At 32.5% G+C, this 26,462-nt stretch overlaps 1 protein-coding gene across 1 annotated transcript in view; it reads right to left on the reverse strand.

Moving 5' to 3' along the window:
- The window catches only part of MS3_00008086 (uncharacterized protein), a 112,396-nt gene extending 87,200 nt beyond the window's left edge, over positions 1-25,196 (reverse strand). The window contains exons 1-2 of the mRNA XM_051216430.1: positions 22,689-25,196; positions 1,777-2,177 (exon numbers count right to left, since the gene is read on the reverse strand). Of these exons, the coding sequence (XP_051067020.1) occupies positions 1,777-1,924 (148 nt within the window). The 5' untranslated portion in view covers positions 1,925-2,177; positions 22,689-25,196. The remainder of the gene's footprint in view (positions 1-1,776; positions 2,178-22,688) is intronic.
- Between the last annotated feature and the right edge of the window lie 1,266 nt (positions 25,197-26,462).

Raw genomic sequence — 26,462 nt, forward strand, 5'->3', positions numbered from 1 at the left:
ATATAAAAAAAAGTAGTCAAATTTGTCATTGGTAATTGAGTTACAGTAAAATAAGTTGCATGACTTGTGCAACTAATAATCTAGTTTATAAATATTTTATCATCAATACAAAATCTAGCATAACTTCTCATCAGTCGAAGTTCCCGCACATCCTATCACCGTAGACAGAGAGATGAAGTTAGTAATATGACAAGTGAAGGAAATTAATTAATTTCACCTGTAATGACAAACTAAATAAGAGAAACATAATTTAAAAAGAGCAAATGAGATTGAAGAAGAAAATATAAAGAACAATATCTAACTTGAGATTTAGACTATAATAAATAAATCTAACTGTTACTGCCACATACTTCACGTTCTATCACTGAAAGTTCGAAATGAACACGTGCGACAAATAAGAGTTGATATTCGTAAGAAAGAAGTTGTATGATGAAGAACTTTTAAAAAGGGGTATGGTTATGTTTATGATCAAATTCTGTTTCATATAAATTGTAATCATTTTAGTAAAAGATATTAATGCATCGGTCATCATTGTAACCGATACAAAACACAAAACACTACATTTTGTACTTATTAATGTTATTCTGTGAGAAACGATTACAGATTCAAACAGTAAATTAAACCGAAACAAACTAGAGGTTTGTAGGATTCTGGTATTTCCGATTTCACAACAATAACAACGAAACAAGATAAAACCAATAGTAAAATAAAATTAATCATACAAGTAAAATAGCAGTGGAGAAAAACTTATTAAAAATGCAGTGATTACGACAAATTTCTTGTTCTTTCAAGATTATGATTGCCTTACATAGTTCAATTACTATAGTCTGACTTAGTCAATATGATTTACAGTACATTCAATTTACTGATGATGTGAGGTGATTAATTTCAATCTCACCTTATACATAGCTTTAAATGAATACCTATTCCATATAGTTAAATTGTAATTTAATCAAGTACATTGTTCAATATATTCAGTGCATTTATATTATCATGTAATTAAAAGATTATTAATTTTCAACAACAATACTTATTTTTAATAGATGAGATCATGAGTCAATTGAAGCTAGACCACCTTGGAAAACATGGGAGCACTGGATGTATCGCTCAATTTCGTGGATTAGTTGAAGTCAGACATTAACACAGTTGGATCCTGACAGGCTCAGTGGTCTAAAGGTTAAGCGCTCGTCCTGGGTTCGAGTCTCACGAGGCGGGATCGTGAATGCGCACTGCTGAGAAGCACCACATTGGGACGAAACGGCCATCCAGTGCTTCCAGGTATTCCATGGTGGTTTGGCTTCAACTGACTCATGATCTCAACTATTAAAATGACTATAATATCCACAAAACCCCTTTTGATAACAATACTTATAACAAATACAGAGTATTAATTATTATTAACACTATATATTGAACAGTATCTATAACAATATTTTACTAAGATTGTTGTGATAAAGTCAATGTATTGCTCAAAATCTGCACTCTGATTTGTAATGGTTCTACATTATAAGTTTTCTGTACAGTTTAGTTTGATTTATGTATATATATACAACTAATTGTTTCTACCAAATTTCATGGGATATAATTCAACATCAAATTGTATTTGACACATTCATCATGAATTAAGTACTTCATTAAGTAGTAAACACTAAACTACAGTTCTAAAGGATAATGATACCTGTACATACAATATACAAGCTCATACAGTTACATGTCGAAATAGATTTTTTTTAATTTTAAAAAAAAAATTCATAAAGCAAAAAATGATATACTCACTGGATAAACTGTTCACAGATTGTCCATTAATCCATATTGATATGAATGAAGTTTCAATAGATAACAATAATAATAGTGGTAATAGTAATGAATAAATTAATCCAAATACACAATAATGAATTATAGATGAATATAATTTGTGTAACATTGTAAAATTGAATAAATATGTTGAAAATTGAATCGTTTATACTTCATACGCTGAATAATAATAATAATAATAATAATAGTGATGAATGATGATAAGTGTTTGTTTGTTTGTTTGTTTGATTTAATTTTTGTTAGTAAAATAAAAAAACTGTTTGTTGTTAATTGTGTTTCTCGTTGACCAACTCAATTAAAATTAATGATGTTCAAGAGTGAATTAATTAACAGTTAAATCCATTGGAAATATTTGAATGGTGCTGAAAATCAAAGTTAAAAAAACATTAATTTTGTAATGAAACAAGAAACACTATGAAACTGTACAATCATTTGTACAACAATACATATGTAACATGTACGTATGAAAAAGTGATGTATTGAATATATAAAAATAATTAAAATAGCAAATGCTCCATATTTCCGCGTTGGTTTTTCTACCTTCTGTTCTCAGACAATTTCGGTACACTCATTTTTACTGTTTGTCTCTTTGGTTCTGTTTCTGTGTGCTAATATGAAGCATGGCAACGATATAGTTCTTGTCAGGTCCTGAATTACTTTCGTTTACTTGTCCACTCGTGATTCTTTACTATCTCTACTCTGCATAGCAATCTTCCCTGTAGGGGTGTTATTTACTTGAATTTCAGACCAAACATCCACCAAGTTACTATATCTTCCGTTTAATACATACGTTTTACGTAAATTCCTTATATTCATTCATGTGTGATATTACTCGAAAAGATTCCCACATAGTACATCTCGTTGGCGTAACCCGACCGTTGTTGCTACCTTGACGTGGTGGTCGGGCTTGCCTATCGTGATGAAGCAACCGAGCTATACTGGCTGGTACAACTGTTCCTCAAGGTCCTACCATGTCAGACAGGTCGGTTGAAGAGCGGTAAGACTAAAAGCAACAAACCCAAGGTCCGAAGGCGAAGTCGTACTGCTGACTGTACAGAGGTGTGACAGCAGTAAGGTGTTTCCTTCAGACAACCAGCATGACAGCGATGCTGCCTTCCCACAAAAAGGGTGGGGTTAGAAAAGGTCGACCCTAAAAATGCACACCTCGCCTTATCCCACGGATATCCGTCTCCGGCGGTAAGGTCTCAATAAGTACGGAGCTAACACAAAAATTACCCATAACAAGGTCGTGTGTGACCGACCTCAAGCAGTTGTCCCTTGGGCACTGCGGTCACGCTCTCAGGTCACTAAGACCACCTTTAATCCAAATTCCTTTTCAGGTACCTCCAGAACAACCCTTCCACGGTGTGGGCAACCGGGAAGTGAAAACCGCCCTCATACCTCTAACAGCACTCAAGACCACTGTATTCATAATGTATTAGTTGAAGTTAGACATTAACACCGTGGGATCCCGGCTGGCTCAGTGGTCTAGTGGTTAAGCGCTCGCAGGCGAAACTGATAGGTCCTGGGTTCGAGCCTCGCGGGGAGGGATCGTGGATGCGCATTGCCGAGGAGTCCCACATTGGGACGAAACGGCCGTCCAGTGCTTCCAGGTTTTCCGTGTTGATCTAGCTTCAACCGACTCATGATCTCAATTAATGTCCACAAAACCCTTCTCTGATTAAAATGTATTAATGATCTAATGGATTAACAGATTGTGATGGGCTAAAAGATACATCTATTGTTCAATCATTCTAATCTCAGTAGACAGAATAGTGTTTGAATCTACAAACCAATGCTTCAAATGTTCAGTATTCAAAATAACTGAGTTATAATTTCACAAATGAACAAACAAAGAATAATATACAAGAATATTCATTGCTGTGTGTAACTTTTTAAATTTAGACGCTAATACAAATATCAGTGAGGTGTTCTTTTAGTTGCCTAGAAAAATTAAAACGTTGAAATCAACAATTCGAAAAAGTTATTGGAATTTGTCAGTCACAGTTTTACAAACAAAAGCTTCATCAGGTTAAAAAAATTTCACATGGCTCAGTAAAATACGAAATGATAGTTGTCTATTATTGTAAACATGTGACCCACTGAGGAATTATACCAGATTAAGATATCAGCAGAATTAATTTAAAATATACCCCAACATTTATTTGTTCAGTTGTTGGTTCAAATGTCCCTATATATATATATGCTCCTCACATGATACTGCTGGAGATCTAGTCCATGAACGCCAGACTTAATAACAACAGAATTTGGATTTGTTATACATAGAATCATATTCCCAACTTCGTCACTTTGGAATATTGCATGACCATCATCGTTTCTTATTGGTAATGTTTTTTTCACTCCTGATATGGTTTGAACATTAAAGTTCAATGAAGCAATATGATTCAATAACCAAATGAAGATATGTGTACCCAGACATGAGATCCGAAGCACACAAAGAAGTATTCTTAAACAGATTAGAAAACAAACTAAAGTCTGTTTTTCAAGTTCATATGAAAGGTTTAAGCGTTAATTAAATGATTACCAGACAATAAGAATATATATATATATATAAATGATGACGAATGACGAACGGATGATCGATACATTTTATTGAACAGCAACTTTAATATTTTGCAAATGAGAGTAGTTCAGAAAAGTATGTTTGTATAATTATGTGAATGTAGTATGTGTGTGGATGAATGAGTGAGTGGGAAGATGTTTACAAATTCTTGTAGATATACACAATCAGTCTATTTTTAACTCAAAACTGTCAATCTTTAAAAAGCATAAAAGAATGTAGAAAATAAAGAAAAATGACAAAAATGTGTGTCGTATTTTATTAACTTAATGGTTACCATTTCTCATTGAGTATAATTGACTAGTGACATGTACACGTCATCAAATTAATTTTTATCTAAGCCATAATGAGAGATGAAAATCACACTATAGTGATAATGATAATACGTAAATTGATTGATTTGATTTATGAATTAAAAAACATCGTCCTCATTGACAGAGTTCGATCTTCAGTGAATACAAATGAGAAGTTCCAGGTCATCATAGTTTAACAAAAATATCATTAAAATATTTAAATTCTTTAGCATAGTCTATTACATAGTTACATTGAGTTTGACAAGAAAAAAAAGATACTGGTATTTTTCCTAATTAAATTATTGAAAATCAAGCACATCATAAATGATGAATCACTACTCTTTCGTCAGTTATCTTACATTTATTGACTGGTTATAGCCAGTCAAGTCGAAGACCTCTGTTTAGCAATCATTAAAATGTTTGTTTTTTAATCTCAGGATCTAGAAGGTTCTTCATGGAGCTTCGAAACGAGAAACATTTACTATCAAATACTTCTACTCCCATTAAATAGAAATTGTTAATTCGTACCATAATAATACAATGCTAGCTGAACTACAAAAATTAATAAAAAAAACATCTATTTACTACAACCAATCGCAATAAACAATATGTGTTCTGTATTAGTACCAGAGAGTTGAAACAGATTTAGGAAATGGATATCAATACTAAAGTCCTCCCTAAACAAGCCTGATTATGATATACAATAATTAGAGTGCTATGATTTGATAGGTTGTTTTTTTCTTTATAATGGAATTAATATCTTTAGATTATTGATGAATAATTAAACGTTATTTGTTGTGAACAGTACATAAAGTTTTAGATAAATTCTTGGTATGTCAGAGTTGATCAAACAATTGACACGTGAATAATAATATAATAAATCCTCAGTAGCCCCCAAATGCCCTGGTACGGCCGAGAGTGGGGAGAGTCCGCTCTCCCTCTCGAAACGCTCTCACATGACCACGTGCATACAGCCACTAACAGGGAATCCCTACTCACTGCCTGCTTGTGGCGGGGTGTTGTTCACGAAATTGAGAGGACAAAAAGCGAATTTCCACTACTTTCACCGGGTTGGTGGACACAGAGTTCACCTAGGAGAGTCGGAAAACACTGATTCCAAACTAAGGGTCCACATGGGCTCCAGGATCCTGAGGGAACAATTAGCGTATGGACCAATCGTTGGTCACCGACTGCTATGGCACTGCATCTCCTTACGATGTTGCACTACCTTGTTGATCAGACCTTTAGGTCGAAGGCTCCGTGTGTGGCCCCCTAAGAAAACCACCTGTTTCGGTTTGGGAACCCGGACAGTATCCCGGCCCTCACACGAATCGAATGAGATTTGTGTGGCACACATGTATCTGGTGCCCCCTTGTACCAATATCTATGTGTTCAAATAAATAAATAAAACAATCCTCAATAAGTGTAATGATAAACTCAATATTTATGATGTTCGTTATCACTACACTATTGTTGATTTTCATTTGAATTTGGGATGAAAAATATAGTGTGAAATGACATTCAGTATGTTTTTGTCTTATTGAAAAAAATATGATGGAATAGTTCATTTGACGTGGTTACTTTTCAACACACCATATAAATAAATAACCCATAGTGTCACACTGAGTAAGAAAAAGTTAATTCAGCGAAGAAAATTTTCTTTTCGACGAAATTATTTACATAAGCTGTACATTCACCTGAGCTACAAATCTTCACGATCTCAAGCTGTACATTTCTATTTAAATAGTTATATATGGAAAATATGTCTGTAGAAGGATAGAAAAGATTACATCATAAATTGATTCGAGATTAAATATCAAATGGGGTTATATTTCTTCCTTACTCCTTGATTCGTAAGTAACCTCATTTGATAATAAGAGTTTCGAATCAATTTATGATGTAATCTATTCTATCCTTCTATAGATTTATATTTCCCATATACAAATGTACAACTTAAGTAAATGATTTCATCAAAAAGAAATTTTTCTGCTCTGGATTCTTTTTCTTATTCAATAAATAATTTTAATTTAGAATTTCAGATTTAAAACAAATTGCTGAGGAGTTCCATACAAGGACAAAACGGTAGTCCAATGCTTCCAGATTTTCCATAGTGGTCTAGTTTCAATAGACTGAACTCATATTATGTAAATAATAATTCATGTAAATGTTATCGTTTAAAAAGAAATTCATAATGAAATTAATGAGTCATCGAATATTTATAACTCAATTCTATATAGAAATAAATAAGTAGTAAGGTCATCATTGTAATATATTCAGTTCATTCATTGTTCAAGTAGATAAAGCTAAATCTTAAAAGAAATTCATTGAAACTCTGACCTTATATAGTGAGAAAGACTGATAGGACCATTCCGATGTATATAATGAATGAGCGTACATGAGTGTAAATGACCAAGGTCAACACAGTTTATTTTTTTCTAGCATTAATTGTTCAGACCAATTTATTGATTTATTCTGGAAATGAATGAAACCTTTATATGATGTACAAATGAATAATTACATGTGGGCTAAACTTGCCACTCAAAAATAAATTAGGCTGAGAGAAAAAAGATTTATAGAAGTCTAATTGTGATTCATTGCTATGTCTAACAACAAAGCAACCGGAAGTTGTAAAAAAAACATTTATGGGCATTGAAACAATAAACTATCTATTTATATTAGCCTTGAATTATCTATATGCTTAAATCTTACAAGACCATACAGTATGTAATTTAAATTAAATTGTATTTCTAATGCGGAATGATCAGGACTATTCGCTAGACAAATAGGTGTCACATAAATACACACACAAAAGCACACAATAGAATGAACAAATTCAAACACATCATTAGGAATTGGACAAATATTTGAAAATTAAATATATTGGAAAACCATTCCCACCTTTCCAGAGTTTTTTTTTAGCAATATATCCTTATGATGAAGAGCCTCACATCAGTGAAACTATATAGAAGCCTTGACAAGTGAATAGAGAATTCGGTATTTCAAGCTAATGATTGGAACTATCATACTACATGATTAAACTTACAAGGGATTTTTTTTAAAAAGGAATGGATTCATTAGAAGAAATACATCGATCTTTAGTTTATTAGTGAAAAGTATGTGCATATATGATCTACAGTTCTGACAACGCCCAAACTGAGAAAAATCCCTTGATTTACAGTATTTCACGGTAGAATAGCTCTACATGTAGTTTCAATAATCAAGTTGATTAGTCAAATATAGAACAATAGATCTCATCATAAACTAACTCCCTGTATCATACAGTATATGATAATAACATCTTATTTATAAATAGTAAGTAAATTTTCATCACTAACGCTTTATTTCAAGGAAAAAAAGAATTATGAGAGATACTGATCACATCTTACTTTACAGATCTCTCGATAATTCGCGCCATTCTCTTTTTTTGTTTCACAATAATACTGTACATATAATAATCCGTATTATCAGTGATAGGCGTGTTTGGATTACTCTTTTTCTTGTTAATTTAAACAAATGAATTTAATAATGTCAATAATTGAGAAGAAATAATACACTCGCTCTATGATTAATTTTTTTTATCTCCTAACTTGCAAAAAAAGGATTTAAAACACTGTTCAAGACTATATATATGTATCTATATGCACGTACATACAAAAAGAGGGTAAAAGTGGAAAACTTTACTTAAATAGAATTCTTGAAAAATCTTTAAGTTAGACACACTTATCGACACTACTTCAAGTAATATGTAACAACAAACCTTTACACGTATACGAGAGTATGCACACACACACACACACACTCAGATAGAAACAACAAGAAATTGAAAAATAGAAAGAGACAAATTATTATTATTATTATTATTATTATTGTTATTATTATCATTGAACATAAACAACCTCCCAGTCACGAGGGCTAGTAATAAACGAAATAACAATAACAACAAATGTAATTGACAATTGGAACATTTATCACTGTCAAATCATCGTATACATATACATTTGTAAGGATAAATAATATTGTATTACTAATAATATCGAGTGAGAGGAAAGAAAAAAGGGGAAATATACCAATATAATATTGTCTATGACAAGCGACAAACAGCATTTAGTCTCATCATATATTCAATTTGAAGTAAATAACAATAACAACAGCAACAGTCCTTAGTTTGTTTGTTTGTCGTTTCGAAAATCATATTTTAAGATAAAACAAAAGAGAGAAAATGGACAGCAACAAGGACAGACGAAAGAAGCACAAAGATGGATGAATAAATAGTTATCGATTTCACATAAGCATGATAATTGAAGTCCTTATTGTTTGTGAAGCTAGGCAGTGCAAATTCATACTATTTATAACTTCGTATATTTCATTCGTCAAACTCTGACCACGCCTGATGTACCATTGAAAACCAGGAAGTAGTAAACAGTTACTCAACCTAACACGAAACATCTTAGGAATGGAAAAGTCATCACCAATGGTGTTGGATGATTGTCACGGCATATCATGAATCTATTGTAGTTCGAAATGTATATCATTTGACCCCAATCCAAAAGTTCAGTGGTTGAACACTCACTTCTGGATCTCAAGATTCTGGCTTCTATCCCTGATAGTGTCGTGGGTGCACTACATAAAATTCGACTATTTAATCAGATGTAAGGGGATTAGGATTTGAATTTGCAACACTCAAAAAATTTCCTGCTGATCATCCATAACCGATTGAGCTACAATCACATGGTCACAACTTTTTCTTAGTTCAATATGACCCTCTACAACGGCTTTGCAATTGATTTTTATTGAAACATATTTAGAGTTTAAACTTGTGTGGCTCTGTAGTGAAACAGTTATGTTTCGTACTTCTGTATCCTACCATATTGGTAGATATTTCCAAGTACGTCAAACTAATCTATTGAGGAAAAAAGTAGTAACGGGCAATTTTCGTGACTAATGCACCGGTTTATCTGGTTTGTATCAGTTAAATATGACAACTTATCCTTTGGTGTATTCCTTACAGAAGTTTGATGATATTACAGTGTGTGTTCACACATATACAGTTTTATAAATGGAAACACGTGTGTTTATGTACGAGCGTGGTTGTCTGTTATTCACTCATGTGATAAACATCAAATTTTCATGCTTATTTAATTAGAATTCTGGAAATTATCATCATTGTAAAATCTGGAAGGATGAAAAAATGTTTAGTTTATGCATATAAACATCTAATTTTTCCGTCCTCGTTTCTGTCCACCTACTACAACCAATTTAGAGGTTAGAATATATTATTCTTTTTACACTTGACTTCATTAACCATCTACATCACTATGATGCCAGGGGTTAATAGTACTCAGTTTGTTTACCAATTCCCAGCATCACCAACACATAATATACCATACGAAGATAAACGCATCAAGCATGATTGCATCTAAGCTACAGGTAAACACAAATAGGAATAGTTAGAATTCCATCTAATCATAGTAAGGTAAATAATTGTTTACTTTATGACTCAGTAAATAAATGATGTTTGTACATAGGTTATGTGGAGGTGAATAGGCAAACATTTACAGTGTTGATGATGTACTCACACAGTCAATTTTTCGTGCACCAATAATATATTACTTCAATTATAAGGTCAATACGATATCCAACCGTGTGTGTGTGTGTATGAGTATGGCATTCAAACAATTTTGCTCTGACAGTAAATTATTTATTAAAAAATACAACAGAATAGAGAGGCAGACAGTTTGTATAAATAAATAAATATCAAACTAATACGACTATTTTTATCGCTCTTTTTTGAAACAAACATCTATTTTTCTCTATCGCATGTTAAAAGAAGATAAAAAAAATTTCCAAGAAAGGCAAGTAAACACTTTCTTACTGAAACAAATAACAATAATTTGCTTCTAGACTAGTTCCTGAAGCCCTATTAAGAGGTTGTAGTGCGTAAAATGTAGACGTAAACTAACAATCACCAATGGTGTTGGATGATTGTTACGGTATATCATGAATTTATTGTAGTTCGAAATGTATATCATTTGACCCCAGTCCAAAAGTTCAGTGGTTGAACACTCATTGCCGGAACTCAAGATTCTAACTTCTACCCCCGGTAGTGTCGTCAGTCAGCTGCAACGTAGGACCAGGCACATATATGCATCGGTCCAAGTTGCCATACCTCATTAGCGCAACAAGATGAACACCAAATTCATAGAATTAGTTACTCCGATGGCAGTAATGTGTAAAGAAAAATTGCGTATAAGGATATAATACAGGAAGAAAGAATTAGTTGGTAGAAAGGAAGATATAAAGTAATTTTAATCTCATGGTTTAAAGGAAAACAACGAATGTATAAACCTACGCCAGTTTGATCGATCCTGAGCAATGTCACCCAGAGTCTCCAACCAGTGGTTACGATAGTCACGCCGACTCCAACCAAGTAGTCCGCATCTACCAACATGGCTCAGACTAGAAGTTAGTGACTTCAAGCACTGATGTCACGTTCTGGTTTGGCCGCCCCTAACTTTCTTCCAACCATCCCCAACACTAGTCAGCATTGCGCGTCGTGTCGATGCGTTCAACGAATTCACTCTCCATCTCTAGTTCAGGTGTTGATGCAGGCCAGTTCTGGAGCAACAACTTACATTTAGAGAGGGAGAAACACATCCCAAACATCAGCATCTTCACTAAACACGACTATATCATCCGCGCATTCTAAGTCGATAAGTAGGCCTCCCGGTAGATCGGTTCCTGACAATCCAACCGGTAAGAACGTCATTTCTATCAGTATGCCTATGATGAAGTTGAACAAAAGTGTAGATAGTGGACAGCCTTGACGGATACCACTTGAGGTTGTGAGGTCAGATGACAGTTCGCCATAAGCTGTGACTCGACTGGTAGTGTTCGAGTAAAGAGCCTTCACAAGGTTTATGTACTTCAATGACAGACACTGCCACAGAACCTCCCACTCTATAGTGTAAAATGCTGCTTCTAAGTCAATAAAGACCACCATTATCGGATACCGGCAAGTGTGCCTATGTTCTGAAACCTGACGAATGGCGAATATGTGGTCGATGTAGCCACGATCAGCTTTGAAGCCAGCCCGTTTTTCTCGTGTTTGCAGTTCATTAGCCTTCTCTAGGTGCCCGATAATTATTGATGCTAATATTTCAGGTGCTATGTTAGTCAAACTAATGCCTCTATGGTTATCACAGGATGATTTTGACCCCTTCTTATTTATTGAGACAATCAGTGATTGTGACCAGTTAGATGAAATTACGTCCAACTCCCAAATTTTAGCTAAAAATTATTTAGCCTAATCGCTAAAACTAGACAACCATGCATAGTGTCATGGGTGCACATTTCTAAGGAATTTCATATCAAGACGAAATAGTTGTACATTGCTCTGTATTTTTGACTAGTATCCCAACTGATGTCAACCTGTGACGAATGCTACATACAAGTACTAATACATCAAAAAAACGGTAGTAACTCATAAAAACTGATTATTATGGCACAATTACCATGATTGATAATTGGATCTGTCTGTCTGATATTTTATAAAACCAGCAATAAGAATTTCCAAACAAAGACTACCCCACCTTTATTAAAGTCTTTGTGTCCAGTGTTCTTCACTAACCAAATACTGCATTATGTACTCGGAATTCAGTAAGTAAGTGGAGTGGAAGTCGAACGCGTGACTCACCGTTTGAATATCAAGTGTCTGAACTTTTAAGTTATTCAATTGGTGATTATTTATCTATAAGATCTTTGAAAATAGGTGAATAATGTCCAAGATACTTAAATAGCATTGTAATAGTGCGAATATTTGTAATTGGCCTGTTTGAAAAAAACCATTAACCTTAGAATATTTATGAGTTTCTTCTCTGTAAAAGGTTATTCATAGTATTTGTCACAAGTACCGTTCAGTCATATCCAGTTCATCCGGACTGAGGCAAGTGAAGGGGTTGGGGAGGTAAATAAATTATCATTTAAATAATCTTCGAACAAGAGTTTAAGTTCACTCGTCCCATGGGGGGTTGATTAGAATTCGGGAAAAAGTCCACATTCCATTGAATCTCATATTACTAATTCATAAATAAAGAACAAATGTAGTCAGGGTCTATAGTTTATAACATGTCCATACATGTTTCCGGAAACATTGTTGTTGTTGTTTCTTTATCAATCAGTAAACATAGGTATTACTCATTCAATAAGTAAATTTTATTTTTTGTGTACAAACTATTTTCACATTAACAGTTGATTATATTCAGATCAAATTCAGTTGATCATACAGTATTTATGACCTAATTGTATAAACACTTGGATGAATAAACTAGTATTAAAAAAATATTATTTCAATAATATATATTGTGTCAAACATAACGTCTTATTGATTATTTTTGGAAGTGCTATTAGTATTTTACTAAATTACAGAGGGACAAATAATTAAATTGGTTAAGATTATATGTATATCTCAGTCAGTCAGTAACAACGTAGAACTTCGTACGTACGTACATCAGTTCGAGTTGCCACACCACATTAGCACAGAGATGCAGTTGTCGATTCAAATCCCGTAGTGCTAGATGTAGTAGAATTATATGTATATATCATTCAGGATCACAGTTTTTGTATGAGGTCTGGTAATACTAGCTAGGTAATTGTTCAAACCGGAGTTTCTAGTCACTCACGTGATGAATGCAAGTCGACTACTTTCAATATTGATGCACAGTCAAAGAATTCAATCAAAATTGTAATTACATATATTGTTAAAAATCAATGATTTGTAGTGATACTTTTCAAAATTGAATAACTAGATCATATAACAGACCAAGTCTAAGACTTTGATATAACTGCTAATTCACTGATGTACATTGTTGAAATTTAATCAGTTTACTCTTTAATGTGAAATTATAAGTAATCACCGATTTTAAATAAGGTAAAATGTGGTGAACACCATATTCGTAATAAATACAACAATTCTTTATGTAATTCATTTATAAATCATCATGAGACCATTTATGTATAATCACTTATATTGGCATCAGAAGGGGTTTTGTGAATACAATAGTAATTTTAATAGTTGAGATTATGAAACTAGACCATCATAGGAAACCTGGAAGCACTGGACTGCCGTTTCGTCCTATCGTAGGACTCCTCAGAAGTGCGCATCCGCGATCCCTTATATTGGTTTAATCCGACTATGAACACATGATTCAAAAGTTTAAAAATTTGAACTAAACGATCAATTCTCGAATAAAAATACAGTAGAATCGTGAACTTATACACAATAAATATGGTTCTGAATCCGAGTATAATTGATTGGTAATTAAATTTATAACCATTATATCTGTCTAGACTCTTGTTAATCAATATTTGTAGTCTGTACAAACTCAGTAGATTAAAGCATGAAAGGGGCTGTTGTCAAGAACTGGAATCGACTGAAGAATCATTGTAAAACAAACAGAAATAGACTGTTGTTTCACAAAAATTTGGAAATGATCAGGAGTGTACACTAATAAGTTCATACAGGTTAGGACCTTCAAGTCACGGGACTCAGTAGTTAACAATCTGAACTTCAGTGAGTTTGCGAAGTACTCTTGTTTTATTTGCTTAAATAAATAACTTAATGTTTATTAATTACTATCTGCGACATGGATATCCTCGGGTTCTGTTTAGAAATACATGACTTATAGAATGAAACATTAACGTACCAATCATTATAGACAATATAAATACATAACAAAGTAACCGAAATGAAAATACATGCAACTCCACTTTCATTCTAATAGTATAAATATATATTGTCCACAACAAGACTTCAATTTCTTGAGTTTCATCTTATATATATCTTAATGTTAAAGATTTCTAAACTAATTCAAAACATCTTAATAATAGTATTCCTTAATTTTTATTGCTTTGTCAATTAACTTCAATATCCATAATGAAAATTACTCTTAAATTATACAAAAGTTTTCTAATTAAAACTATTTCATTTCATTAAGTCAATATTATTTTCGATGAAGTAATTACCGTTAATTATTTCCAAAAAGAAAACAAAACAAAAAAACAGTCCAATATTTAAAGTATTATTGATTACTCTTATGAAATATTCTTCTTTTTATCTACCTCAGACAATGGAAGAAGGTCGCTCAATTTCTTGGGTTGGTTGAGGTTAGACACTAACACCATTGGATGCCGGTTCATTGGTCCAGTAGGTTAGGCGTTCGCCCGCGAGACTGAAGGCCCTGGGTTAGAATCCCATGGACGGGATCGTGGATGCGCACTGTTGAGGAGTTCTATACTGAGATCAAACAGCCCTTCAGTGCTTCCAGGTTTTCAACGGTAGTCTAACATTCTAACTGATCTATCAATACTGAATAGTCACTAAAGAATATTTTTATTTAATTACATTACATTACAATCAATAATTTTATGCAATAATACTTGAAGTGTCATGGTAATTGTCATTTTATTTTGTCCGCTACATTATCACGTATAGTGTAGCTGCATTATGTAGATATGAGACGGAATAAATAACATTAACTGTTCAGCTAAATTTCTCAAATTATTGATACTTTTATCAATCCTATTGAAAAAAAATCAGATTAAAAAGCAGTTATACTTCAAAACTCCATAATAAGTGCGCATACATAAATGGCATCGAATTCCTATCCGCAAAAGATGGTATAGTTGCAAAATCGATTATAAACATACTATGAATGATCAACACCAAGTTACATAATTCAGTTGATGAAATATAAGTTTGTGTGCTAGGTTTCAAGCCAGACCTTTATTGTATGCGGACAATGAGACTAGCAGACTGTTGAGTAAGTGTGATGAAGTTCAAATCTGGAACTTGTTGAAAGTTGTGCTTTAACTAAATAACACTCTATCATTGTTGAACAGCAAAGAATTATGTTCAATCAGTTTCAAACTATCGAATTTTTGATTTTACACTAGGATTGAAGGAAACACTTCTCTCTTTACCTTACACACTTACATTGTTCTAAATAGATTCAAGTGTACAAATCTCTTATCGTAGAGTATTCATACTATCATCATTGTATATCTTGTTTTGTCAGATGCTTATTTGTGTGCGTATTCGTGTATACATCTATTTCTCGCGTTATAGTCCTGGTATCACATGAACAGATAAATGCATAAACATACATTTATACTTATGTACAAACAAATAAATAGATAAGACATACAGTAAATAACAATTGAATCGTCAAAATAAATGACTGACTATCCAGTTAGTTGGCTAACAGCTGGTTCAATGTATAAAAGTGAGTAGTGAATAAAGAAAAATAAGTGAGTGAGTAAGTGAATGCATGACTGACTGAATAAATAAATGAACGAATTAAAAGTCAATCTATCAGTATTTCAGATGCCAATATTTTATGCTAATCTAAATCTGTCTAGTAAGTATTCTTTTTCTTTGAAATTACCTATCTATCTGCTAGATAAAGTTTGTTTGTTTGTTGTATTTTAATAAATAGAGAGATCTGACAATGATAGAGACAGAGAGGAGAAACTAGAAAATCGGGTATTTATAGAACTCTTTTTTTGCCCCTTATAAATTCAATTACATATCTATCTTTGTTTATATAAGTAGAAATATTTCAAATGAGTTAGAAAGAGTCTCGAATATGTAAAGTGTGTAGACCAAGAGAAATGGGGGAAAAAAAGCAAAAACAACAGCAACAAAGCAAAAAAATTTCGACTGGATTTTAAATATTCAGTGTTATTATTTTCAATGCTCAAGTGTTTTGTTTTTCTCTTCTATTAAATAACTATAAATACATATTTCTATTTTATGAAAATGAAGAGGGTATCAAAAAGAGATTTATGTGTTCTAGGGGGATGGTGGACAAATAAATAAATTATGTAATGATAAATAGATTATGTGATCTCCGTTTATTCTATATGATAATATAGACTCATTCTCACTCTATCTTACACAGACAACCCAAGATACATACTGAAGATTGTCGAATGTTAATCAATTATTTTCTAAAAATTATTATTATTGTTTCGAGTTAATTGTGAATTTTCCAGTCTGCTAAGTCTTTTTTTTCTAGAAAATATTTAGTAATAATTAAATGATAAATATGATAATTTTGTAGTCGTCATGTTAGATCTATAAATTTAGTCAAATAATCTTTAGTGATTATTCAGTTTCACACTATGGACTGACTTCACTTAGCATTGAACAACTACTACTATTTTGTCATAGATTGAGTTCACCTAAAATCATTGTGAAAAACAATGACTAGGAAAATAGAAACTTGTTGAACATGGGACATCGATGGGGGTGGAATGAAGTCAGTAATACAAACCATTGAGTTTCTTACTCAGTGATATACAAAAAACATATTTGCAAGAAGATTTGAAGATCCTTATTTGGATACTTGATTATGTGAGTGTGTACTCCAGAAAATATTCCTGTACTAAAATGAAACAATAACCTAATGTCAGTGTTTTATTGGTCTAGGTAACTGTAGTCAATCGGTGATGAAGATTCCTTTTACAGTTAGATAGTGCTTTCACTTGTCAAATATATGGTTTATGAAAATGTTGAAAGAATGAAAGAGCCTTTTCAACTTAATAAATCAACTATATCTGTGATGTTTATTTCAGTGTGCTTAGTCGCTTGACTATACTAATAACAATAATAATACAACTCAATAATGATCGATACAGTAGTTCTATTAGGATGAACAATACTGTCTAAACACATAGGAAAAGCAGAGAAGGACTGTAATAAATAAAAAACATAAAGCAGTATAGTTTAACTAAAACTTATTTCCATAAAAATTCGAAATTATGATCTTTTTAACTACACTGTAGGTACATACAAAACACAGATACACTAACATCAGAGACTTCGACTTAAAAGAAAGCGTATCTGTCTTAAATAAAGGAATTATTCAATAAACATTATCGGTATATGATATCGAGAAAATTGTAAAACTTCAAAAGTTCAAATCATGAACTGATATTACTATTACCATTACTGAAAAACTGGAAGGCCGTTTCGTTCAAGTATGACACTCTTAAGCAATGTGAATTCACGGCCATACATCGGACGATAGAACCCAGGACCTTCAGTCTCGCACATAAACGCTCAACTTCTAAAACTTATGAATATTCTATGATAGTCGAATAACCCTAAACCAATAGTAATAATAATAATGTACTCACTACTGACTGTCATCTAGACATACTTTCTGCAGTCCTAGTGAGAAGCCACGACCAATGGAGTTCAACCGCGTCGAGTGCGAGATAGTTATCCACTTCAGGCAACCGATTAGGGTTATAAAATATTATGAATTGGTTGGAGTTAGACATTGACGCTGCTGAATGCCGTTTCAGGGGTTTAGAGGTTGAGTGCTTGCTCGTGAGACAGAAGGTTCTGAGTCAGAATGTCAGCTACAGGGTCGTGGTTGTACACTGCTAGAGAGCGTCATACTCGGCCTCCAAGTGCCTCCAGTTTTCCTATAGTGGTCTAAATAAGATCAGTCCGTGATTTGAACTATGAAAATAAATCTTAAACAAAATGACCTTTCACACAAAATGGTAGTCTATTTTAGACCATAACCAATAGTCGATGAATATAATTGGGGCTTGTTCAATTTTTCTCCCAACATCAATATATATACATATATATATATGTAATCATTTGAAGACAATCAACAGTTATAAGTGGACAGTCAGATATAGGACTTCTATTCAATATTAAGTAACCGAGATACCCGAGCGAAAGAAAAAAAAAGAATAAACGACTGGACACAACTGTCAGAATCCATTAAAAAGTAACATTTATCTTAGTTGAACGAGGTTTATAACAAAATATGCCAAATGAAATAATAACATAGATACACATACACACATACTAGACAAAAATTATAAGTTAGCAAAAAGGTCAAATTATGCGAGTTGACAGATAACTGTAGTAGTTGAAAGGATAGATAGATAAATGGATAAGCTTAAAATGAAAGTAATCCTTTGCAAGTTAAATTAGCAACACGAAGTGGGTTTTGCATTGGTTTCGGGGTAGTGAAAAATGGATTTTAAAGATGAAAACAGGCATAGATTTCTAACTTCTAACCATACTTCTTAACGTACTTTTAATTGAATATTATAGAACCACCAAGTGTAATACTGCTTATAAAACTAGGAGGATACTAATAAGATATAGTAAATACACTAATCCAACTACGGAACCTATGCCGAACCTATGTCAAAAAAGTTCTTTATTCTAAATAATTCTGTCAATTGAATAGATTCATGCACGATGAGTTTAGAATGAAAGAAACCATAGACCAAAGCTATTGAAAGAGCCTCGAAATTACCGATCTTTTGTTAGTTTATTGTGGTTATAACAAATAAGCAAGTCTTCAATAACTTTAATATTACAATGCTAATAACTATCACTCTTTGACTAGTTGTTTCCTATTTTAGTTTACTCATTAGTTGTCTGTTCTATCTAGCTTTTTTAGATCACATTTCGTACTAGAAAAATCTTTCAATCGGAATAATCAAGTGATTTTCTAAGCTAAACAAGTGTTTGAATCATATTAACTTGATTGTAAGACCGGGATAAATAATGTCAAATTACGTAGATTATTGGTTTTTTATTTTTATTTATTTTAACACATAGATATTGGTACAAGGAAGCACCAAATACATATGCGCCACACAAATCTCATTATTGGTTGATTGGTATGTAAACCGAAAGTCACTTTGTCGAGAGAAAAAACCCAGTTGAATATTCATTTTCAATTATTCAGATATTAACATTTAATATTTACCATTATTACTATTGCATATTGCGAAACAAACCATTTGTTGACATTCTAAAATATAAATAAAGGCTTTGGATTATTAAATATTTCACTGTTTTATGAGATGGAAATCGTAAACAAAAACGTAATAGAAATTGGATAACATTTTATTACAACTCAGAATGATTGAATTAGTTGAAGTGACTTGATTTATTTCAAGTAGCAAACTACTGATTATTGCCAACTAGTCAAAAAACAGTGCATGAGTGATACTCATACTGTATTTGCCCATACATATGCGTGTGTCCGTGTATGATTGAATCAGGAAATGAGATGATAATGAAGAGAATATTGAATTTATTTCAAAAAAGACCCTTTTTCAGTGATAAAAATAGTTGAGGAAAATACTCTCTTTTTATTATTATGTAAAATTTGAGAAGTAAAACACAAAAATCCTTTTCATCTGGTAACTGCACGGATCATGATTACTTGACCGGTCTGTTTTGATCAGCTAGTGACATATTGAAGCTGACAGCCTGAAGAATCAGCGACTTTGGGTGTCAGATGGTAACATATCGATAACTATCAGTGTCCGTCATTCTAATACCAAAAATTGACTGAAATATGTTTTCAGCGATTATATTTAACAGGCATATTTCAAATATAACTAATGGAGTAATACCATATCGGTGAAGGCAATAATTATTTTCCATGTCCTATCAACATCAGTCTAAACAGTCAGACAGTAGTACACAAACGCACAAACCGTAGTTGAAAGTCGGACGCATCAATTCGTATTAATATCAGAGAAGGGTTTTGTGGATTATATGGTAATTTAGTAGTTGAATTCATGAGTCAATTGAAGCTAGACCACCATGTAAAACCTAAAAGCACTGGACGGCCGATTCGTTCTAGTATGGGTCTCCTTAGCAGTGTTCATCCACGATCTCGCCTCGTGAGACTCCAACTCAGGACCTATCAGTCTCGTGTGCGGGCGCTTAACCTCAGCAGTGGTTTAGGTTAAGAAATTACATTGGCATGAGTGGGTATTCATTTTACCACCGCTTTGGTTGGAAAAGACTAGTTCAAAGGTAATTATTATCATGGATTGAGTCCATCACACCTTTTGTATCTATATGAAATTCAACCAATACTATTTATGCATGCATACAGTTTGACTGTTCAAATGGGAGCAGGTTATGGAACCTGTGACCTAATTTACAATGCGTTAAAAATAATTATATGCCTAGACAGCTGACCCATTAGGATTAAAGAAGTAATCAAAAATATAGAAAAAAAGCCTTAGGAAACATGTCCCATATTTAAATGATAAACTTGAATTAATTTCTCTAATTGTGTTTATCTTTTTTTGCTCGTTCTAAAGAAAAATTATTAAATAACTATGGAAAAACCAAACTTTATTGACACCTTTATGTTACATCCCCTTTTTATTAATCTTTACACTTATTGATATTGATGTATCTTCGGTGTTAAAAGTGAATTAATGGATTAGTAAATTTAATTAATGCAACATGATTCATTATAATCAGAGAAAAGATGGATTATTTTAATGTTTAAATAGGATGGTGAATGTGTGTCATGTTGATTGATGAGAACAGTTGTGCGTGCATGTGTAGTGCCAAGGCGATTTTCATAATAAACTCTTACATCAAGTAGAAAAGTAGCGAAAATAATGACAGGTGTCTCCATTTATGACTACACAAATGATAAAAGGTCAAAATCTTTGTGGTTTCACAATTCCGGTGAAATACAAGTGAGATATTTTCAACATCAACCACTTTTTTTTTAAAATATAGATTTGCAATCTGCATGGTGAATAGACTAAGAATAATACCAATGGCATCTACTATGAAATTTATGATTATGATTGAGCTACAACATAAATCGACAAGATGTTCAAAAAAAAAAGAGTTCAAGGTATGTTTACTTCTATTAAAGCAATTTCAATGACTCCTCATCCCATTATCACTGTTCATAATGAACGTTACTTACAAAATTATTGTCGTTGTACAACCAAGCTATTAATTTATATCGATAAGAAGTAGATATAAATATCTGAAAGATACATCTGCAACATTGAACTTTTAATATTCTAATAGTTGAAATCATGAGTCGATTGAAGCTAGACCACCATGGAAAACCTGAAAGCACTGGACGGCCGTCTCGTCCTATTGTGAGACTCCTCAGTAGTGCGCGTCCACGATCCCGCCCCCAGCGAGATCCGAACCCAGGACCTATCAGTCTCGAGCCAAGCGCTTAACCAACTATACCACTGAGCTGACTGGCATCCAACGGTGTTAGTGTCTGACTTCAACCAATCCGCAAAGTTGAGCCACCGTACACCATTGTCTTCAGTGAGTTGATATCTCACAACAGACCTGGTTGAACTCCACTGGTCACGGCTTCCAGATTTTTCATGGTGGTCTAGCTTCAAATGACTCATGGTTTCAACTATTGGAATTACTAAAATCTCCACAAAACTCCTCTTGATTTTAATATTTCAGTGAGTATTTTTTAGATAAATCAAAGTCAATAGTTATTGTAACAGATTTTTGTCGTTTCGATTATTATCAATGACGTCGGGGTCATAAAACAAACAAATACAGGTGAATAATATTTTAGTTTGTTTTTTTAAAAATAGAAAATCTAAGATAATAGTTGTTAATGTTCAATGTATTGTAAAGTCGATATAATGTGTGTACAAATTACTATCTGTAATCATTGAATGAAAAAATTCAAGATTGTTACTTACATTAAATTACTTAAGAAAATTTAATCTTACAAGCAAAAATAAAATCCGAATCGATTTTTTCTAAAAGACTCGCCGAATGCTCAAGATTTTTAGGAAGAGTGAATAATGAACGCAACTGTGTCATTCTTTTGGAACTAAGCTATTCAAAAGCAGTATAGCTAAATGATTTATAATTTAATGTTCATTGACTAAAAGCAAATATCTATACTCAACTTGGTTAATGATGCCATCCGGACACCTAAACTAAAATGGGAAGAATGTGATACATGATTTCATGTGATTGTGTATACCATGACTAATTATCCCTCCTGAGTGCACTCATGTTCCTATTGCAGTCAAATCTTAAATATATCATACGAGAAATATCAGAAATATATGAATAACGGGAATAACTAAATCTAAAAAATATTACATAATGAAACTGATATATATATATAATCACTTACATATATGAGAATATACAAGTGTCGCATGAAAGTATAAGCTTTGTAGGTGTAACTCAGTAGAATTGTTTCGTAGACTATTAAAAATTCATTTTCAATAACATGTTAAATATCCACGTTAAACAGTCAAATAATTTCGCCTTCTCACTCCGTGTACATATTTATCAATTATGAAAGTGATTAACTAGTATTCTGTTGATTTTAAACAACAAAGATGGAAATGAATAAATCTATTCAGGTGTAAATCCTGTATTGCCAGCGTCGTTTGTACACACACGTATCCACATAAACAAAACTATGATATGTTATTTTCAACTAGTCAGTAGACATATAAAATTTAAAATCAAAAAGGGTTTAATTTTTCAGCCAATCAAAACCAGAAGCTTTATTTAAAGTGTTCTAATGTTTAGTTGACCTTTGAAACGAAGATGTGGGAATAAGGTGGTGGTATAAGAAATCTACTAAATGGAATGTCAATCACAATGACATTTTATCGTATGCATCACTAACATCACAATCTCCACCCTATAGCAGGTTTTGTTTTTTGATTGGTTAGATTGGTGCAGAGAATTCGAAACTTACTAACCAATCAACGTTGAGTGAAAATTTTAAAACAAAAATGATGGAAGGAAAACAACTCGAAATTTCAAGAAAGAAGTTGCAATATTGCAGTCAATTTCTTGGTCATACAGTTCCATCTATACACTCGAGTTTTGTAAGTAACCACAACCCTCAAGTAAACTCTTCTACACTTATCACCTTCGGATTTCTTTTATGGTTCAAGTGATATTTCAACTAAGAAGCTGTTAAGAAGTTAGTCTCCAAACGTTTAAACCGAACTCTTACTGTAACGAATAATATTCACCGGATATCGTGTTGTACAACTCCTCAACTAAAAAGAATGTAAACAAAATTTGCATTACATAAATAAGATATAGATTGTCTAATTAAGTAAAACAAGCAAACGGACAGGAGGTAACTGGTTGCAAATGACCAAGTCCATTGGATCGATTTAAGTATAACTAAAAGTTGACCAATAAAATATATTACGTCATTGAATGAAAAGTCGTTAGTATTCGCCTAATTACTACTTGATAAATTAATATTATAAATCCGAAATTAACTGAAGAGGTTGTAAAAAAACAACGTTCTATTAAGATAATGATTTTTTTCTCAGTTCAATGCTGTTTTAAGGAACACCAAAATTGTGAATGTTTTTACCAATGGTTCGCACCATTTGTATTTGTATTTGTAGACATAACAGCTTTGCTCTAGCTTGAGAGATTCTAAACATTTCTGCACAAACAACTGTTTCAGGAATCATAATCAAGAACCTTCGACTCTTACAACAATTGACATTACCCTTAGACTATTGAGTTATAATTCAATGATCTATATTTCCAAAAGTCGATTGACAGATATTCGTTCAGTGTTTCTTACTTTCTGAAACTTCTTCAGTTGATGTTAATCCACTACGAGAATTAATTCCGAATATTGATGTTATCCCCATAAACCATTAAAAATTTCAATGTAAACAAGAAAAGCTGCATTATAGGTTCGCTGAAGTAATCCCAACTTGTATTTAAAATAAACTTTAAAATATTATTGGATCATACTTTCAGGAAAAGAAAAGTTTCACGTTGAAATTTTACAAAATTTATACAGTTGTTTCATTATAACTACATGCATATGTCAACTGCAAAATAAAACTGTAGCAATGATTAAAGTACTTGATTTTCGACAAATATATCGTTTGTTCAAATCATGGTCTAATTTGGTTTCTGAACAGTTAAATAGTATAACCCACTTATATAGATAGCGTGAATCGAAACCAAATCTTTTAATCTATAACACCATAAGGAAGTTACATTACAAAAAAAGACGCCAATAAGATTTAACAATCATAAATACTATACTCCTATTAGTACAATATTACTCAGTAACACAATATATCCTTTTGGACAAGGGTAATTTTAAATTGGTTTTTATGAGGCATAGACGCTATCCGGGCCTTAACGTTAGAACTCAAATACCACAGCTCAATCATGTGGCACAACCACACAAGTACCCAGCACCCTGATGGATCTATTTATGTAATAGAATCAGCAAATATTGTTAGCTTTTATTACAATACTGTGGTTATTTTAAGTGCATTTAAATTTACAATTCTGAACATTCAAACCAGAAGTGAATATTGATATAGAAAAAACTGAAAAAACAAACAGAGGAGCTAACGTACACAAACAAACACATTGATCAACTCAATTTCCCACATCTCATATAAGAACAATAAGAGAAGAAACTAACCATTTGCAAATAAAAGAAAAAATTAAAAAAAAATAATAAATCGGTTGATGATTGTAAGACTTTGTAAGTAATGAATGAATTTAATGTGACTGACTGAATAGCTGCGAGTACCATAAAGTTTGTTACAGCGTTAAGATAAATTGTGATAAGCCTGACATACATTTAATCTAAGATAAAAATTACTTGAAAAGTTAAATTCTCGTTGTATATTATTACGACAAAATGCAGTATAAAGATTATTTATGCAAATAAACAAGTTTACATAATCATGTACTTAATTGTATGCAGACTGTAAGTAATTTTTAAGTTTAATTTCAGTATACTAATTTCATTTTGAGTAAAATTCCCACATACCGTCAAGATAAACACAGTCCATTGAATCTCGTATATACCTTACTAATATATTAGATGAAATTGGTTATGTGGTTGGATTAGATGTCTCACTTAACAGAGTAGTCAGTTCGAACATGAATTGATTTATTTTGAAGATGCTAGATTCCCAGAAATCACTTGGCATACGTCTTATTCTTGTAGTTTTATTTCGGAAATTTGAATTTCCCGTTTACGCGGTGAAAACCCCCATTTTTACCTCCAGATTGTATTTCCCACTTGAAAGGACCATAAATGTCGTTGGTTCGTTCTCTCTTTTAATAAGCTATTTAGTGACGTTTTCTAAAGACATTTTTATGTTGTATATATACGCTTGTGTTGTGTGCTTGTGGTTGTTCGTGCTTCTGGCTGCTTGTGGAATATACCTTTCCCTCATTTGAACCAGGTCTTCTCCCTCTAGTTAGCTGGGCTGGGACACATCGGGAACAGTTAAGCTTATCTTGTCGCTGTGTCTCCGCTTTTTCGTTTTGTTCGCCGACTTTAGGTGGTCTCCTAATTTCTTCAAACATAGCAATTTAGCGAGTAAGACATTATGTAGATTGAACCACGGATTAATTTTGTTGAGACAACCAATGAAAACCATGAAAGATCAGTAAAACTTTGGTACAGGATACTCAATCAAATCTGTTGACTCAAGTAAAATTTGAAAAATAGGGATCTCATTTTGTTATACTGAATCTTATAGTAAATGAACCCTGTTAACGAGATTTACCTGTATCCTAGCAAGCATAGATGTACTCGTTGTGTTAAACGCTGAAATATTATATCCTACCTTATGCTATTTACATCAAATATTCATGTATAGTGTATTGTACTGTTTTGTTACTGTCTTTGAACTTTTGAATATGTATATATATTCACTGTAAGCGAATTGCACGATCAGCTACAATATTGATTAGAAATAAGCTTAGAAATAAGATAGTGAAAAGTTAACGATTGGTCATGCCAAAAACAAATAGATTCAAGGAGATTTATTTCTTATCGTTTATTATTATTTACATAATTATAAATATATTTCCTTGAAGGCGATTTTCTTCATGAACTCTGATATTATAAATGAAAAACTATTGAATATCAAAG

Source organism: Schistosoma haematobium, chromosome 4, assembly GCF_000699445.3.
Source record: "Schistosoma haematobium chromosome 4, whole genome shotgun sequence".
Classification (NCBI taxonomy): Eukaryota; Metazoa; Platyhelminthes; class Trematoda; order Strigeidida; family Schistosomatidae; genus Schistosoma; species Schistosoma haematobium.